The sequence below is a fragment of the Labrus mixtus genome, chromosome 15, assembly GCF_963584025.1.
Source record: "Labrus mixtus chromosome 15, fLabMix1.1, whole genome shotgun sequence".
In the NCBI taxonomy this organism is placed as follows: Eukaryota; Metazoa; Chordata; class Actinopteri; order Labriformes; family Labridae; genus Labrus; species Labrus mixtus.
This window is the reverse complement of record NC_083626.1, coordinates 14,328,584-14,346,706: the sequence shown is the minus strand read 5'-3', so window position 1 is coordinate 14,346,706 and position 18,123 is coordinate 14,328,584. Positions and strand designations below refer to the sequence as shown.

At 43.9% G+C, this 18,123-nt stretch overlaps 1 protein-coding gene across 10 annotated transcripts in view; it reads right to left on the bottom strand.

The window, feature by feature from the left end:
- Positions 1-18,123, bottom strand: part of huwe1 (HECT, UBA and WWE domain containing E3 ubiquitin protein ligase 1) — a 39,640-nt gene that overhangs the window by 2,189 nt on the left and 19,328 nt on the right. For 7 of the 10 annotated variants that reach the window (XM_061058519.1, XM_061058527.1, XM_061058529.1 and 4 more), the window contains 39 exons: positions 17,570-18,112; positions 17,211-17,406; positions 16,907-17,074; positions 16,670-16,818; positions 16,522-16,588; positions 16,204-16,427; positions 15,883-16,094; positions 15,572-15,754; positions 15,272-15,444; positions 15,048-15,187; positions 14,786-14,861; positions 14,442-14,540; positions 13,569-13,696; positions 13,328-13,487; positions 12,807-13,035; positions 12,502-12,680; positions 12,318-12,407; positions 11,972-12,132; positions 11,823-11,865; positions 10,576-10,944; positions 10,187-10,397; positions 9,424-9,548; positions 9,108-9,328; positions 8,604-8,995; positions 7,790-8,456; positions 6,955-7,666; positions 6,745-6,836; positions 6,174-6,330; positions 5,938-6,067; positions 5,495-5,697; positions 5,163-5,398; positions 4,061-4,163; positions 1,951-2,100; positions 1,612-1,857; positions 1,403-1,520; positions 1,171-1,311; positions 801-1,088; positions 509-614; positions 124-241 (listed from right to left, as the gene is read on the bottom strand). In XM_061058519.1, coding sequence (XP_060914502.1) covers positions 124-241; positions 509-614; positions 801-1,088; positions 1,171-1,311; positions 1,403-1,520; positions 1,612-1,857; positions 1,951-2,100; positions 4,061-4,163; positions 5,163-5,398; positions 5,495-5,697; positions 5,938-6,067; positions 6,174-6,330; positions 6,745-6,836; positions 6,955-7,666; positions 7,790-8,456; positions 8,604-8,995; positions 9,108-9,328; positions 9,424-9,548; positions 10,187-10,397; positions 10,576-10,944; positions 11,823-11,865; positions 11,972-12,132; positions 12,318-12,407; positions 12,502-12,680; positions 12,807-13,035; positions 13,328-13,487; positions 13,569-13,696; positions 14,442-14,540; positions 14,786-14,861; positions 15,048-15,187; positions 15,272-15,444; positions 15,572-15,754; positions 15,883-16,094; positions 16,204-16,427; positions 16,522-16,588; positions 16,670-16,818; positions 16,907-17,074; positions 17,211-17,406; positions 17,570-18,112 — 8,005 coding nt within the window. The remainder of the gene's footprint in view (positions 1-123; positions 242-508; positions 615-800; positions 1,089-1,170; positions 1,312-1,402; positions 1,521-1,611; positions 1,858-1,950; positions 2,101-4,060; positions 4,164-5,162; positions 5,399-5,494; positions 5,698-5,937; positions 6,068-6,173; positions 6,331-6,744; positions 6,837-6,954; positions 7,667-7,789; positions 8,457-8,603; positions 8,996-9,107; positions 9,329-9,423; positions 9,549-10,186; positions 10,398-10,575; positions 10,945-11,822; positions 11,866-11,971; positions 12,133-12,317; positions 12,408-12,501; positions 12,681-12,806; positions 13,036-13,327; positions 13,488-13,568; positions 13,697-14,441; positions 14,541-14,785; positions 14,862-15,047; positions 15,188-15,271; positions 15,445-15,571; positions 15,755-15,882; positions 16,095-16,203; positions 16,428-16,521; positions 16,589-16,669; positions 16,819-16,906; positions 17,075-17,210; positions 17,407-17,569; positions 18,113-18,123) is intronic. The other 3 variants (XM_061058528.1, XM_061058526.1, XM_061058524.1) reach the window with 3 other exon arrangements.

The following is an 18,123-nucleotide window of genomic DNA, read 5'->3' as shown; positions in this document are numbered from 1 at the left end:
TGCCACCTAGTGTTATTTATATTTCATTGATTTGTTTTAATTCATGCATCAAGCCTGAACATTTAAACCAATTGATCTGGCTGATGAGATATTAAATATTTGTTGAATTAACCATAACCTTACCTGTCATCTTCATCTGGCATACCAGGTGCACATACTCTTTTTTGTTTTCCTCTGTCACCAGGATATTGGCTCCATTTGGCTTGAGGTCTCTCACTTCACACACCCCAAACTCCTGGACCTACACACACAGTTGCATAAAGACTTTCAGAATTTTTCTTTCTCTTCATACCAAAAATGTTTTATTTAGTCTGGGATGGCAACCATTAGGACAATTTTGAGAGTATAGGATTACTCTTTTTGCAGCACTTGCCTTATGAAGAGAAATCATATAGGCTTAAAAAAACTCAAGGCCTGGTTCCGATTTGAACAGTCACAAAGATAATACATTATGGGATTCAATTTTCCGCTTGAAGCTAATTGAAACATTTAAGGAACGGAGACAAACCTCTGTGCTGAACGTCAGCTCATAACCCAGTGTGGACACATCATTCTCCAACAAATACACCAAGCCCTGGAAGAACGGGTAGTCCTCACTCTCCATGTCTGTGTACCTGTAAATCCGACAAAATAACATCCGTTTTATTCACAAATGTAAGAGATCAAAAAAAACATCGGACTCTGTGACTACGACAGCCTTTACTGTAGCATTAAGCCATGTATTGTTGGCTGATAAATGCAGTTTGAACATGTCTCAAATAATTACATTTGCTGGCTGTAAGCAACAGCAGCTCATATACCTGACACTCTTGCCCAGGATGTGCTTGTAGAAGCTGCGGGTGAAGTAGCACTCCAGTAACCGGTTGTCATAGACTGCCTTGGCCACCACACGACCCACAAACTTGAAGTAGCTGAGGTGGTTGGGGTTGCAGTGGGATGAGGGGTTGATGGTGTAGGTGACACGGTCGCCTGGTGAAGTGCGAAACAGGGCGTACATGGGGTTGAACATCTCCCTGGAGATGATCATGTACCACTCCCTCAGCAGGCCACCAGCATCCTGGCCCTCCTCCCCTTCAAACACAATATACCTGTAATGGAAGGGAGTAGTCAGGTTGAGTGGCTCTCAATGGAGATGATACTCATGTGGATTGAAGGGCAACAGAGCCTTACAGCCTATTCTTCATGTCCTCTGGGCTCTTGCGATGCAACTCTCTGTAGGAGTCCTCAAACACGTGATCTCTCCTCACATGCACAGCCATGTCCTCTTTTCTTAGGCCTTCATCCAGTCGCTCCAACTCCTGACGGAAGTACCTGCACAGATTACCAGAAAGACCAGCCCGTCAGTGACTTAAAATTCCAACATTTTTTTATTAGACAGAGAAGATAAAGTAATCATCCTTACTTCCTCTTAACATCAAAGTCAAGGATGCGTATATAGTCAACCAGCACTGCAAAAGGCCCATCAGCCAAATGAGTGGTGGACTGGCGCAGGATCTGGTTGAGCACTGTACGGTGAGTTTCTACAAGGATACAAAAATGAAGTTTTAAGACCCTGTTTCACACATGAGAAAAAGCTCTATCATTTTCCTCAAATATATCTTTCTGGCTCACCAGCAAAGCGGAGGAACTTCTGAGTGTCTGGTGGGAGGTTTGAAGAAATGTGCATGGAGGATGGTTCCCTGGAAAAGAATGGGTCGAGGGATGAGGGTGTGGCAGGTGTAAGGGGTGCTGGTGACAGCGGTGGAGGCTCATCCTTGATGTGAGATAGTTGGCTCTCCCGGGTGTCCCTCACAGGAGGTTTGCTCTCTCGCTCTGTGGCATGGACCAGGAAGAAAGCCTCCACAGCAGGTTGGAGAACTGAAAAATATAAAAAGGGAGAAAAATTTCAACCATGTTTTTTCAACAGACAAAAAAAAATGTGAATCACAGTTATGATATGAACTTTCGTACCTAATACGGCATGCTGGTCATGGGACTCCTCCAGCTCTTTCAGGCACTCCCCAAGCATGTCCCATAGTTCATCCAACAACAGCTGCTCGCTGAGTAGTGGGAGGTCTGGAAGTCTCTCATCACTCTCTGACTGGCTGTTTCCATCCTCATCTATAAAACAATTAGAGCTTAGATAGGACCCAAAAAAATCCAGCCCTACCCAACCCGCGCCCGTCTTGTCCCATCCAAGTAACTGTATTTATGGGCCCAAGCCTGATGAGAACAAGTTTACAAGTTGGCTTTTATAATATAAGTAGTTAGTTGTTTTTATGACAGCAATCTGTTCAAATTAATTCTTAATGAGCGATAATGCAAGCATGTAGCACCTGTGTTATTAATTATGGGCTCGGTCACACTGGCAATCCGTACCATGCTGTAATCAGGCACGAATGCCCCCCCGCTGGCCAGCACACTGCACCAGGACTAACCGTGCCTAAGCTTTGTTATTATGAAGCCTGCTCAGTTTACAAACAGGCAGACCAAAAAAAAAAAAAAGGGCTGCGCAGTGGAGTCCGCGGCTGCACATCGGAGAACAACAGAGAACATGACAGCTGCTTTGTGTCTTATAGTGTGAGTGTAACTGCACACTTAGCTGTAGATCCCTGTGGGTCTCTGTCTCTGCCTGTGTTTTTACACCTGCTCCCGAGTGTGTCTGCCTACCGTCTGACTTGCTGACCCTCCACCTGGTTCCAACATGTCTTCTGCCTGTCCCCTGTTGCATTGTTTGCAAATACAGACTGCTTCCCTGTTGCCAAACCTGCTGCTACATGGTACCGTTGCCCTGTGTTGAACTTGAGTGTGAGTGTTACTCCAGCACTACGCTCTTCTGTTTGTGGGTTTGTTCCACTCAGCTCAAGCCCCTGGATTATTACAGAGACTCTAAAAGCTTCTTTAGAAAAAAGATCTTGTATATAAGACTTTAAGACCAGACTAGGCCTGAGGGGAAGCAAGGGGGTACTGGTCCGACTGGCTTCTGGCCAGTAAATTTAGCCTCTAAAAATTAATATCATTTATACACACAAAACCTCTGCATGCTAATAGAATCAAACCAGTTTTTGGGCTGATGAATAAAATGTTCCAGTGGTGGTGAATAAGGTCATTTTTTTATAGACTACATTTCATCTGCTGGAGTTTGTACTGTAGCACCCCATTATTTAGAAGGTAATTATCACCAACATAATAATCCTCAATTCCAATTTGTTCAAAAGCTTCCCCCTTTTTGCTATTTGGTGCACTGGTTCAAAATAAAGTAGAGAAATTGTTCTGTTAACCTAAATTAAAACTGACTAAGACATTTCTAAAAGATCTTCTAAACTATTTATTACATTAGCCATTTATACATAAAACTTCGTTAAAGGCTTAATATGCGATTTTTCACACGTAAATGTAATAGAAATCAAGTATATCTTCTGAAAATAACTCTGAGTCATGACTGTCTACAATGGGTGTAACACTGTCTGTGATGTTTTCCGAGCTTTCCTAGCTGTAGCTTCACTTTGTTTACATCGTCGGGCCGGCCAGCCGACTCATCCCCTCGCGTATAAAAGGTTTTTAATTGAGGGACTAGAGAAAAGAAGAATAACATACTGTACTCACTGCTTAATTGAATGTCACGTAAGTGTTTCTATATCATGTCGGTCATTTCAGCTAAATTTACATGCAGTGTGAAGATACGAGCATAATAGAGATCGCTAGCGTTAGCATGCTAACACAACAATGCAGCGTGAGTTGTTTTGGTTTCATGCTGGTGTTCAAGGGAGACATCTGCTGGATCAAAAAATTGCATATTAAGCCTTTAAACTGTGGGAACAAAAAATGTTCAGATTAAAAATACTATAAGTGAAGACACATTGTGTCGGCTGGATGTCATTCATTTTATTATTTGTAGGGGACCGTATATAATATTAAACCTAAATGTTGCCATTCGATGCATTGTACTAGATTGAGCTTAGAGGTGTCCCTTGGCAGGTCACAGTAGGAAAGGGATCAATTAGTACCGAACAACAACATGAAAAACATGAAACATGAATCCACTTCAAAGTGTCATTAGTAGTTCATAAATGAGTCCTACCCAGAGGTGCAGGGTCCTGATCTAGAGGAGATGGTTGGTCTACATCCATGGGAGAGTCGTCCCTGTTGGTCGCCTGTGCTTCTGACATTGACTGTACTTCAGACTAAAAAAAAAAAAAACCAGGACGGCCCAAAGTGGCAGAGAAAGAGGATGAACAACACATAAGAAAGAAATGGTAGAAATAATTCACTTATAAAATATATTATAAGCATCTTGACTAATATTGCCATGCATAATGATTTTCCCCATTCAACCATGAGAAGATATGAACTGGACTTGGGAAAAGAGGGAGGGAGAGGCAAAAGCATGAAGCCATGTCAGCCACTAAGCAAACAAACAACACAAGTGAGACAATTTAACAGTTTATAAACGGCAGAGGTGTGGACTCGAGTCACATGACTTGGAATGTGTTTTTTCTTCTTTTCTGAAAACCTTAAAATATGACAATTATGCTATGAGGCTAACGATATGAAATATTCATATCCGTAAATGTGTTTTTAGCAGCCGCTTAATACAACCGAACATGCAGTGACTTATGAAAAATAAAAATCGTTCTCTGGTCTAATGCACAGAAATGAGTTGAGTATCGCATCAGACCGCTTTGGGGGGGGGGAGAAAGTCATACTGAGTGAATATGCGTTCATATGCATGATCCCTTTTGATAATGTAATAAAATTACACAATACCGTCATTAAAAAAAAAAAGTAGGATATGAATCTCAGTTCCTATCGCACACCATTAATGCAAACACTGATAAAGAACGAAGAGGATAACTGGCAAATCTGTCTCCGTTGAGGCAATTTATATCCTATATGTCAGCAGCTGCCACTATGAATATACCAACTGAGGTAGAAAGCAATATGGTGACATCACACTGCAAAACATTTAACAGATACAATACCAAAAAAGGTTACTACGATTATTTCTTCCAAATCAGACAGGTAAATAACCAAACTTAAAAAGTAATTTGAGCTATGAGTTAGTTTAGGCATTTACCTTAATGACAGTACTTGTTGAATAATTATACTGTGTTGGCCTTATTTTGTAATAAATGTGTGTGCAGTGTGTGAGTATGCCTGCTGTCATTGCAGCCCATGCTAACCGTGGCAGCAGCAGCCGTGCCAGCAGGGGGAGCAGCACCAGTGGGGGCATGGGGAGCAGCAATCGAGGATCCGGCAGCGACAGCGGCGGTAGCAGAGGAGGCAGTTGATGGGGGGGCCTGTTGGAGCCGGCGTGCTCTCTGACCCTCTCTCACCATCTGGATGATGGCGTCAGCCTCGGCCTCTAGCTGACGCACCGCAGCCTGGATACTGCTGGCTGAGCCCAAACTGGTGGAGCCTGGACATTGACAGATAGAGGAGAGGGGAAAAATTATTAACTTAACTTCAAGATCTTGCATGCATCGAGAATACTGTTTGCACAACATCTTCTCACCTAATCGTCCTGTCTGTTTGGCTTTCTTGTTGGCACGACGTGTGTCCTCGCGTAGCTGGATTATAACTTGCAGCACTCGCAGGAAAAACTTCTGTGTCGATGTCTTGGAGGTCAGTGAACTCATGCAGGGAAGCTGGAGTTCTCGTCCCCCGAGAGTGCGTTTTTGTGCAGCCACAATGACCACACTCTCCGCCCCATCAAACCTGTGCCCCAACCAACAAACGCATACCAGGTAAAGGACATTGTAGTGGTAAAATTTAACACTAATGCAAGTAGAGATCCTATTATCATGCTAGAGATAGTATTAACATACTATTATGCTGTAAAGGTAACATGGGCTGATATAACTACAGTATATGATTAACATATTCAGTAATGTCTGCCCTCTCCTAAGTGCTGAAAATCTACTGCCCATTGGCAGCTCAGAGCTATCACTGGCTAACCTGCTGGTCATCTTGCCCTTGAGTCTAGCTGAGATGGAGGAATCCTCAGGAGCATCCGGGGAATGTGAATCAGCTTGTGCCCGTCTCTGCTGCTCCAAGTTGTATTCCCTAAGTTCAGCTAAGAGCGTGCCTTTTAAATAAAAGAAAAACATGTTAGAAAATGAGTAAAAAGTAGAGCTGTGTTTGCTTAATTCTAAACACAGGAACAAGTATCAGTGTAACCGCCAAGCACATACCGATCTGTTTACAGAGAGTGTATCCCAGATGTCTAGCCCCACTGAGCAGCAGTCTGAGCACAGTGTCTCTTGTGGAGCCGTCTCCTCTGGATAACTGCAGTAGAATGTTAGCTGCATCCTCCAGACCCTCCTCTGAACATGAGTGAGATGTCAACACCTTGTCGGGAGAAAGAAAATAGATTTTAGAGGGCATACAGAAAGGGGATGGTTTTACTTAAAGATGAAGCATTTTAACAAATGTGGAAAACCTGATTTATTAGCATAAGTTCAAAACTTTAAATAAGAGTGCATCATTCTGTCAATATTTCTCTATCAAGTCTCCCAAGACAAATGCCTGCTTGTGCCGCAGTCTGATTGTGTGACAAAAAACTGCATGTTGATTTAACTCTTAAACCTTGATCAATTTGCCTAAAAACACACCCCAGAGTTGTGGTTGTATGACTTGTGACTGTTACAAGTTGAATGCTGAATAGGGCAGCATGGCAAAAAGTCTCAGGAAAATTTGAAACACATATCTTGTTGACTGAATGAATGACACCCTTTTACAATAATAAAAGCTTTTTCCTCATACCTCCACAGAGAGCTGGAGTTGTTTTTCTGTGAGTCCAGAGGAGGCCATCTTATTGTCACTCTCTGTACAGCTTCCAGTGGCTCTCTGCTTCACTGTTTCGACAAAACATACACCAAAAATTATACATTATTATTTTATTCTGAAATATAAGTTAAACTGTAATTCTTAAATCAACTGACGATTTCTTATTTTGGACTGGACAAACACTACCTGTAGAGGCTGTTCCAGTGGAAGTGGGTATACAGATTGTTGTAGAGGGTGTCTGAGTAGCTGTTAGACTTGTCCCTGAGGATGTACCCTGGGATGCAGTTCCCACAGAGGCCCCTGGAACTGCCACAGTGGGCTGGGTAGAGCCTGCTGAAACCATGGCCTGTGTTATGATTTGGGCTGTGGCTGCTGAGCTTGTTGCCACATTGGAATTGGCAGACTGCGGGGTGGGGTGTCCAGCTGGCACCTCTGTAGCCTTGTTGTCGGGTAGGGCAATTGATATGAGGGAAAGCAGGCGCAGCAGCTTTTCAGTGAGCAAGGAGCTCCGTCTGATTACCGGATGGGACAGCATGTTCATCAGCTGGCCCAGAGGGGAGGTCTCCAGGCTGTACTGAGCCCCCTCAGCCTCTGCACTCCCCCCAAGAGGCACTGTCTTCATAGAGGCTTTGCCCTTGCGGCTGACATTCATATTGTCCAGCTTGACCAGAAGGTCCCAAAAATCAGTGGAGATTCCCAGAGACTGGAGAGCAGCAACAGAGGAGCCCAAGGAGTTCTGGGTGTTGGAGGCATTGGAGCTGGGGTTGCTAGATTGCAGCCCTGATCTGGAGCCTCCAACTACTCCTCCAGTGGCGACTGAACAAAGACGAGAGTCCAGGTCAGAAGCAGAGGCTGATAGATCTTTACAACGCTGCTGGGTGAAGTGGCTGGGGAAAACCTGCAGCAACCAACAAGAAAAAGACCTTAATTTTTATAACCATACTGACTTTTTTCCATTTAGAAGCAAAAAATACACAACTCATAATGTGGCAGATACACATGAAGGTAATTAGATTCATACCTTTGCTAGTTGGATGAGCGTGTCCAACACATGTCGACAGACCACTGGAGCAGCCTGTGGGTGGATGTGGACAGTGGACCCTCCACCTCCAGCACATGTGACACTTGCAGCAGTGCCTGTCACTCCTCCTCCCAATGTTCCAGATCCTGTAGAACCCCCCCCAGCTGAGTGTCGTTCAGCATGCTTCCTACCTGATACTCGCTGAATCTGGAAAATGTTTGTCCGGCAACCCAAGGCTGCGTCCATAGAAACAGAGAGCCAGGAAAGCTGGTTGGAGCTGCGAGACTCTACCCTGTTCAGTAGCTCTAAGGAGGAAGATGAGGATGAAGAAGAAGAGGAGGATGAAGAGGAGAGAGAGGAGGTAGCTGAGCCTTTTCCACCGCAGCCTCCCTGGATGCTCCGTTTGCCACGAGAGTCTTCCAATCGTGAGGTCTCCACACACACCTCACTCTCACTGCTGCGTTGGAGGATTGATAACAGACTGCGAATGACCCACCCACGTGTCTGTGAGTGGTAGCAGAGGTTCCTGAGCACACGGTGCAGACGGCTGGTGTTAAGCTTTGGTTCATCCACAAACAAAAGAACCAGCAGGCAGGACAAAGCCTCATGGTCCAGCAGTAATCGACCTCGCAGACGCAACAAGGAATCAACGCTGGAACTGGATGGTCTGGAGAAACAAAACAACTTAAATTCAGTTAGGTTATACTTAAATTTAACTCATCAAGGCTACCATGTATGAAGACCTTCACGACCTATCCTATTTACTTAAAAATTGATTTAAAAAAACAAAATTTACTTGGGAGACTTATCTCACCTGTGGTTTGTTCCTCCCCCCATCTGAAAAGTTCCTCCTCTCTGCACAGCCAGTCGGGTGTACTGGACACCACGATTGCTCCCTAACCGACTGGTGAAGGCTGGTGAGCGCAAGATGGCTGATAGGGCTGATGAAGAGCTATGACCAAACAGCCTCTCATGCATCAGTTGCCTCTGGCGTGCTTCTTGCTCTCTACGCAACGCAGCTGCTTCTGCAGCAATGTCAGGGGGCATGACAGCCAACACGCTGTCCTCCATGTCCTCTAGGACACTACGCCGGAGCTCTGAGGGCAGCGTCTGGATGAAGGTGACTGGATCCAGAGGGGTATCTCCCTGTGTGGGCTGTTGGGATAGCTCCCTGCGCTGCTGCTCTGCTCGCTGCTGGGCAAGAACCTAAGACAACCAGTGGCATGTTTTGTTAAAATAACTGATGCGCTTTGCAGGTCTCTAGATCAGGCCTTATGTCTGGTGTTATCTTTATTAATTTCAAGGAAATGTTGCTCACCTCTTCCTGGATGGCAGGTGGCAAGGCAGCCAGGAACTCTGGGCTGACTTCTGTGACCCCTGGTCCTCCCAGTACAGGTACAGTAGTGGCAGGCAGGGTGGTTGCAACAGGAGGACGAGAGGGTGGTCTGATGCCTAGCTGATTTTGCAGGACCTCTCGACGTATGTCCTCTGGAAGAGCAGCCAGGAAAGAGGGATCCACACCCTCCGGCAGACTGATGCCTGCAAAGACAAAAACATTAAAAACATTATGAGATATATCTCACAAAAAAATGTAATGATCCAAAAAGACAAGGTACTGAAGTGATTTTTTTTACCTGCTAGTGGGTCCTCGTCCTCGTTACTGGTGGATGGGAGGGGCTCTTCCTGGATAGCTTGAGACTGGCTATCAGCACTATCACTCCTGGGCATGGTCTCCCCAGGTGATGAGACAGAGGTAGAACTGTAAACATTCAAAAACATTTTTAAAACAATGCATTTAAAAAGGACACCTTAGAGAAAGTTGATAACAAATATTGAAAATGCTCACTGAATCACTGAAATTAAGCTAGCAAAAGTGTTGGCCTTGGAACTTTTACTTTCAAGTTAAGATGCATTTTCTAATTGCAATACAAATTGTATTTATAAGTCACACTTCATTACAGGTAAACTCAATGTGCTTTACATTGTATTCCTGTTTTTAACCTCAACCATTAAAAATCATCCAGACCACATAGCAATCATCAATAACCACACAAGTGTTCATATAAACACAAACACATAACTGTTCGTATTTGGTAGAAGAGGTTTTGAGTTGAGCTTTAGAAGTAGAGACAGTTGTGGTGGGCCTCATGTCAACAGGTAGCTCGTTCCATAGAGAGGGTCCACAGTAACTAAAGCCCCCCATCTCCAGACTTTGATCAAATTCTGGGTATGGCTAAATTACTCTAATGAACTGAAAAATCCAGTATAATGGCAGAAAATGGATAAGCATTCCACAAAATGTGTAACTGTTTTTAAACATTTAAGGTTATTGGATCAAGACATACAGGCTACATGATAATGCTTCTTAAAATTAATTCTGTCGGGAATGCTACTAACCCAGTCTCTGCATCTGTCTGCCTGTCGGTCAGGCCACTCTCCCTGCTGCCAGAGAGCTCCTGAGACAATATGGCAGTCTGGGCAGGGTTTGGAGTTGACTCTTCCTGAGTGGCAGAGGCAGGGCTGCTGGTATCCATTGGTGACCCTTCAAGTTGTGACACACCCACTACTGCTGGCTCTGACGTCTCCACAATGTCTGGACTAAGGGAGGCTGGAAAAAACGAAAAAATAAAAACAGTAAGGTTAAAGGCATTCATGGTAGCAACATTTCCTTTAGCAGATGACCTGTAAATGACAGTTGTGGCTACGAGCGTTGTCAACATCATTTACAGCCGTGTGTCCTTACTGTTGGCCACCTGAATAAAGAGAGTTTTAGTTAGTTATTCTACCTTCCCTGCCTTCATCCAACGCTCCTCCTCCACCACCTCCTCCGACTCTCTCACCGATTGTGGGTGCCGGGGACATTTCCATCTGAGATGCCTCTGCTTCACTGTTTGGCCTGTCGCCTGTTGACAAGGGTGGAAGGCCGGCCCGTGCTAGAGCAGCCAGTGAGCTGACATGAGACTCTGCCAGTAGCAGGTCGGCAATTGGCTGGTGGACCTGCTGACTGATCGCAGTCTCCAGGGACACCAGGGCCTGTTCATGAGGAGCAGGAGTGGTGGGGGTGACCTCTCCAGATGGGGGAGCAGTGAGGAAGCCCTCGGAAACTCTGGGTGGGTCCAGACATGAAACTGTACCACCCTGAGCCTGCTCACCCTCTGCATCAATCAGGGAGAAAACATAGGTTGAGACAGGAATACACATTTAATTAATTCATACATTTGAAGAAAGAAACAGTCTGAAATCCATTTTCATTTACCCCAGAAAATATACATTTTCAAATACAGTATAATACTTTCTGGTACTCTAAAATAATCAGATTATAGTATTGTTGAAATAAAGCTAGCTAGTTTTTTTCCTTTAAATTTACCAGCTACCAAAAAGTATCTGAGAATATTTTGAAATATTAGAAATCATTTGCCTTTTACAAAACGGTAGCAAAATAAATAATAAATAAATAATTTAAATAATTTTAAAACCTTATGAGGGTGTACATGACTTATATTAGGGGGAAGGGAGTTTAAAGCAAGCACACATAAACAGAACTTATAAAGAATATGATCATTAGTTGTCGACATCGTGCTGTGGGGCCCCGCTGAGGAAGGCAGTAAGTTGTATAGTTATCTCCGCAACGGGGTGAACAATCCTGATCCCCAACAACAACACAACTTACTACCTCACCACAGCACAGCCAGCTCCAGGAAAAGGCAATGAATACAAGGAACATATGAAATTATATTTTACTATAGAGGAAAATGTAAATAAGCTATATGTGATTTAAGCAGCATTGTAAATAAAGAAAGGATCAACTTGGCAGGAGATGATGTCGAGCTGGTATAGCGTTGCCATAAGAAAGACAGTAGACTGTATAGTTATCTCCCAGATCTGGTGTGATCCTAAAACTATACAAACTACTACCTCATCCCACAGCACGCTCTGCTGGTTGAATTCCTTCAGATGCCGGTCACTCAGTAAGGTCTGTACCCAAAAGATTATTTTACAGAAGTGTACACTTAATCTAAGCAAATGTCAATACCTGCAGTGTTCTCTGCACCATTAACTGCCCCCAATCCAGAACCCTATGGACAAAAACAGTTGACATGAATAAATAATCAATCAAAAGATGTGTGCACTTTCATGATGGAATATTCTTACTTCTACACAGACAACATTTAACAAACAAACCTGGAGGCTCTGTTCCCTGGCCTGCTCTGCACCAGAGGCCCTCCTCTCATTCTGCTTAGACTCCTCCTCCTCAGCCAGCTGTCTCCTTCTCTTCTCCCTACGTTCTTCTAGTTCTTCATCCCTTAGACTCTCAAGATGCTGCAGGATAGGGACCTTCACCACTGAAAGCAGATGTAAGAATTCATCCTTGATTAATGTTGTAATAGGTCCTCAATTCCAATTATTGCCACATAAACCTACTATCTTATTTCTGGATAATAAGGTTGAATGATGATGATTGTGTCCCAGTCCTTTCTCCACCAAGTCTGGTAAAATATGCAATGATACTATTTTGAGACCAACTTACCCGCTACACAGTCGTGCATACTCTCACTATCCAGCACTTTGCACTCATCTGTCCATCGTGTTAAGGCAGTGGGAATACTGGAGAGGGTTCCTAGAGAGTACCAAGGTAACAATCGTGTTTAGAATTCCAGATAATACTAAACAAAAATACTGTCACAAGGAAGATAACACAAGGTAATCCCAACCTGCTTGTCCCCCAGTACTGCTCTGCTCATGGAAGAAGTCATCCAACAACTCATCATCAGAACGAGCGATGATGTGCACGTCCTCATTTCCAACCAAAAGGCGGGCACGACCACGAGATTGCAGAGGCAGGGAGCTGGACAGCTGTAATATGTCTGCTGCAGCACTTGGGCCCAATAATCTAATAAAGGATGACAAGAGGAACAGACTTTTTAATAAGCATCTCTCAAAAAAAAAAAAGGCAGCGGTTTAACAGATGTTCCAAAAGAGATGTGTTGCTGCCATCCAAAAATAAACATGCTCTTACCTTTGCAAGATGAGAGGCGGGTTAGGCTGGCGGTTCCCTGGGTAGTGGACATGGATTGTGTGTCCACTGTTGGCAGTGAGCTGGCGCAGTGTGCGTTGGCTGCGTCCCATGCCCTGTGCCAGGCGGCTGCTAGTGCCTGCCACACCTAGGGTTAGGGAACCATGGTCAGCATGGCGAACCATCAGTGGATGGGAGCTGGGGATGTTGCCTGGGGAGGGAGGGATGTCAGCTGATGGAAAAACAACAGAAGACAGTAGGCAGACATTAGGGGGACAGCTCTGGCACCATCCCAAGGAATGTTTATGAGGGTTGAGAAAATCTGTTTTCTGCATAACGTTTGTGTGTATTTGTAAATCTATATTCAGTTACAAGAGCTACCCTCCATTCATCTCATAGACGGAATTAATCTTTGAAAAATAAGGCTGATCGTGTGTTTCTGCAAGGATTAGTGATTGGGACATTCAAAAAATATAAAAATAAATATGTTTAAGCCTAGTTAATATTAAGACAATGTTGCTTACCATTGTTGGAGAACATGTTGTCAAACTCTATGATGAGGTCATCATCCCTGTCAAACCTTTCGAAACGGATGTGTGGTGCCGCATTGATGTCAGGAAAGTCCTCATCCAACTCCATCTCTGAACCTTCATCATCATCGTCCTCATCTCCTTCCTCATCATCCTTTAAGAAGAGACACAGTGAGCCTAAGGGTTAAGCCACAATCGAGATCTGTTTTAACAACCTCCTTGTAGTTATTCATACCTGATCCTCCTCCTCCTCTTCTTCCTCCTCCTCCTCTTCATCCTGGCTGTCTTCGTCATCATTACTGCCGCTTGAATCTTCCTCCTGTGTGTGCTCCTCATCCTCCGGTTCCAGGATGTTCATGGAGTCTGACAGATGGGAAACACAGTGTTGCTGACAAGGATATCTGAGAGGGTAGTTATCATGAAACACCAGGGTTGGGTTGGTTGTGTCTACATAAGGAGTTCTCTGTTGGGGACTATAATGTGACCTCATAGGTACTATAATAATAAAATATTCTGGCCACTGACAATGACGTAAATCCTGCCACACACCCAAAAAGTACAGCAACACCGGCCTGGGATCCATAATATATAACATTCCAGTGATAAGTAATATTATACTGAGCCTATTTTCTCAAAACAATTAAATATAATAAATGCAGGTTTATTTAAAGTTCTGTACTTTTAAGAAAATGCATGGTGTTTTAAAGCTTCTGTCTACAGTATTTTTCCTTTGCTTATTGTTTTGCACCAAAACACCAAGTCAAATTAATTATATCTTTAAATGGCAATAGCAAATGGTTCTGATAAAATAATCAAACAAATTTTGGGCTACCAAACTATAATTAACAATAGAAAATAGCTGGCTGTAAAGTCAGCAGACAGACGCACTTGTAGAAACACTGCCATAAAAGCTGTATATTCATATGTAAACAAGCGAATCAACAAAAAAAATATAAAAAATAAATCATATAACCTTTAATAGACAAGTGTAGATTAAGTCATGTATTCAGACATTTCTCATTAGACTTTTGAAGGATCTGTGGGAGCCCTAAACTTTACGGTGAGGAGTGTGTGATTTCAGACAGGTTGTGATATTTAAATGTCTTACCTTCCCGGTTGGCTTGAAGAGTTGATGCCTGGCTAATATTTGAGGGGGCCTCATCCATCAACACATCTTCTTGCGATTCATCTTCACCGCTGCGTCCCACTGATAAAAAGAACAAGCATACAATACACACCCTTTAGGTTTCTTTGCCCTTTGCAATACCATCAGTACCTGCACTTTGGAATTCTGTGTATAAATCCCAGCAGTAAAGGGAGCTGTTATTCTAAAATGGTTATGCAGACTGTTAACATGTATTTCTCTTCTAAAACAGACAACTAGTCTAACCTTTGCATGTGTGTTTACCATCTAACCTTACTGTCCCAGTTCAAAATAGTCCAGTGGCTTACCTATAATTGTACTGTTGACTGCACCGGCATCTCTTTCCAGAAGCTCATCAATGAGATCCACAAGCTCATTTTCCACCTACAACAACAGAAAATTAAATACAAGCCAGAGAAAGATACTGTGGCTTAATGGATGTCATACCTCAGAACTCATAGCCTACTTATGGTTATACCAACTTTTATATAAATGTTGTTCATTATAGATGTTATAAATGATGTAATGCATTTATAAACCATTTGAGTACGTGTGTAATATGTCAATCACCTGCATAGCCTGTGTGCTGAGAACCTCTGGCTGACCAGCAATGACCACCGTGTCTCCCTCAGTCTCTCCATCCATGAGGTCACTGTCTGTTCCCTGCACTCTGTGGTTGCCCTCCACTGGCTCTGCCTCTCCAGACTCACCTAGAAATAGATGAAGCGTGTTAGCACAAGACTTTTCCAGAATAACTACTTCTACATCGTAACTTATGAGACTCGTGTGGATACCTTGGTCCTGAGTGTTGCTGTTGCTGTCTCTGGCAGCACCCACAGTGTCATGTTCGGTCTTGTTCTTGCTGGAGCCTCCTTTGCCCCCAAACAGACTGCTGGGTTGGTTAACAATGCGGGACAGAGTCTCCAAAGGCTTCAGAGCAGCATTCACAGTGTTGGCCATGTTGGGACTAAACCAAAGACATTTTTTTTTAAACGATTTTGTTCAGCCACAGGGTCCATTTAACATACTAGTCCAAATATCTAAGTTTCTTTTTATATTAATGCTAACCAAATCAATATAGTATACTATTTTACCTGGACAAATCCAAGCTGTGGGGCACACGAGCCAAGTCATTGACCAGACCTTTCTTAAGGAAGAGCCTGATGATATTGTTCATGCCATTGTGTTGCGTCTTGGCTGCTGCTGTGCTGTAGAAACTGGATGTTGAGGGACAGGACTCCATAATGGTGCTGATTATGCACATCACTGCCTGGAGCCTGTGATGTATATGTACAAGGACAAAGAGGGAGAACAATGATAGGGTTTGTACAGAGTCCTTAAAACTATGACTTAAATGGCTACAGTGTCAATACCAGGTTGGTTTACTTGTTTTTATGCTACTTACCTTGCATGTTTTTCTGCACCTTCTGTCATTGCAAGTGCTCTACTCAGGGCAGCCTTCACCTCATTGACCAGGGCCACCTGAGCATCAGTTCCAGTGCCGGCAGCTGCCAGGCTTGCTAGGAAGAGACGCGCCAGGGCTGGGGTGTCCTTATCCTCTGAGTTCTGGGTGTGTGGCAGTAAATGGTCGAGCACAAATGCAAGAACACTACAATCCTGTTAGGACAGAGGGAAGGTCAAAACAAGTTAAAAATATATATATTTTTATAAAAAAATCCCAATGAAGATGTGTGAAATGCTGACATGATTTAGTTTAACTACAAACCTCTTTAATAAGCTCTGACTGTCCGGCGGTATAGCAGTAGGAGGCAATTAGTGTGGCAATGCCAACATAGGAGCGCACTAGTTCAGCCAGCAGTCTCAGGATGGTGGACGTAGGCATTAAAGGCTTGCTTGCCTTCACCTTAGATGCTTTACTCTCCTCTGAGCTGGTACTCTTCTCTCCCTCCTGTTCTTTCTTTTCCTCCCGCATCTCTTCTGGTGTGGTGGCTGAGGAAGTAAAATTATTGTAGTGTTATGCATCAAACATACAGTCAAATGTAATAAACAGAAACTATGACAACGGTCAGTCTGACAGTCCCACCTTCTCCTTGTGGAGTGCCAGACTGGGACGACTCAGCCACACCTCCATCAGCAGCAAACACTTGAGTCTGAGGAGAAGAAACACAGGTTTATTTCTCACTGCAGAGATGATGCATAATATATTTGAATATGGCGACCCTGTCACTCACATTGATATGGAATGCAGACTGGGAGTCAAAGTCGCTGCCCTGTCGGGTTAGTCTGTACTGCTGGTAAACGTCATCGCCAACATCCTGCAATATCTGGCAAAGGTCTTGACCACCAGGCACAGCTACTGCACGCTCTTCTTGGCGCTCAGCTGTAACACACACATACACACAAATGAATAAAGTGACATACACAGCCTTGAAAAAGATAGCTATCAGGCGCATTTTAACATGTCTTACGTTCTTCAGGAGCATGGTAGGCAGCCAGAGCATTGAGCATGTCATAGATTACTTCTTTGATGGTATCAGGGATGGGTGGTAAGGGGGACAGTTTTAGAGGGGTGGTCTTCACTAGCTGCACAGCATTTGGTCCCTTAATCCGAAGGTTCTCAAACTCATCATCTGAGGCTTTGAAAAAAAGATTACACATGGGTTAAAAAGATTAAGACAACTATAATGCTCAATAATTTGATCACATTTTTAATAGTTGTAACTATCTACTCAATGCTTAACAACATCTCCCTAGAGCAGCTTGCACACTCACCTGTGCCGGCTCCCCGAGGTGCAGGCAGAGCGATGCGGACACAATTGCTTGCTGTTTCAGCAAAGCATTCAGGGTTACGGCAAGCGGCAGGGCCCAGGACACGAAGGATGTAATTGATTTCTCTGGATCCAAGGCTGCCTGACACCACTCCTGAGGTGGTACTTCCTGCTCCACTAGTCACTGCAGACCTCACCACCTTTGGCAACAGATTGTTAATGACGTTTTTTAATGAATCAACAGAACTTTGTTTTCATAAATTTCCATATTTTCCCAAATTAAATTTATAGTGCAATTTAACTAACTAAAAGTGTATTCACATACTAAGCTCTCTTTAAAACATCAGTGGAATAGACACTGACCTTTTCCATGGTGTGTCGCAGTGTGGCTGGATCTTCTATGATGTGTCTGAACAGCAGCGTGACCAGTGGGGTGAAGCCATTAAAGCCAGAGCTTTGGGTCAGCCCCAGAATCATCCGTGTGCTCTTCAACTCCGCAAACATCATTGCATAGTGGTGGTTCCTTGTTAGGCGCAAACAGAGACGCAATGTAGCATGGAGGGTGTCTGGGTCCACAGGAACACTAATCATGCTGACACAGGCACGAATAAGAACAGTGGTCATGTCCTCAGTCAGACCCTCTACAACAATATCTGCGCGATCTGAATCCACACAAGATGAGGGACCTGACGGGGTCTCCTTCAGCTGGCTGGAATCCTCCTTTGGAGCACTCATCTCGACTGCAGCCACCGAGTCCAAGTCAGTATGAGTTTCCTCCACTTTGTTCCTCTCTCCCTCTTCTCTCTCAGTGTCTGTGATGCTACCAGCCTTTGCAGGCTTTGGCAAGCGAGGTACTCTCTGGACAGTCAACATCACTGGCCTCCTGTTTCCAGTCTCTTCATTTACCTGTCCCAAAG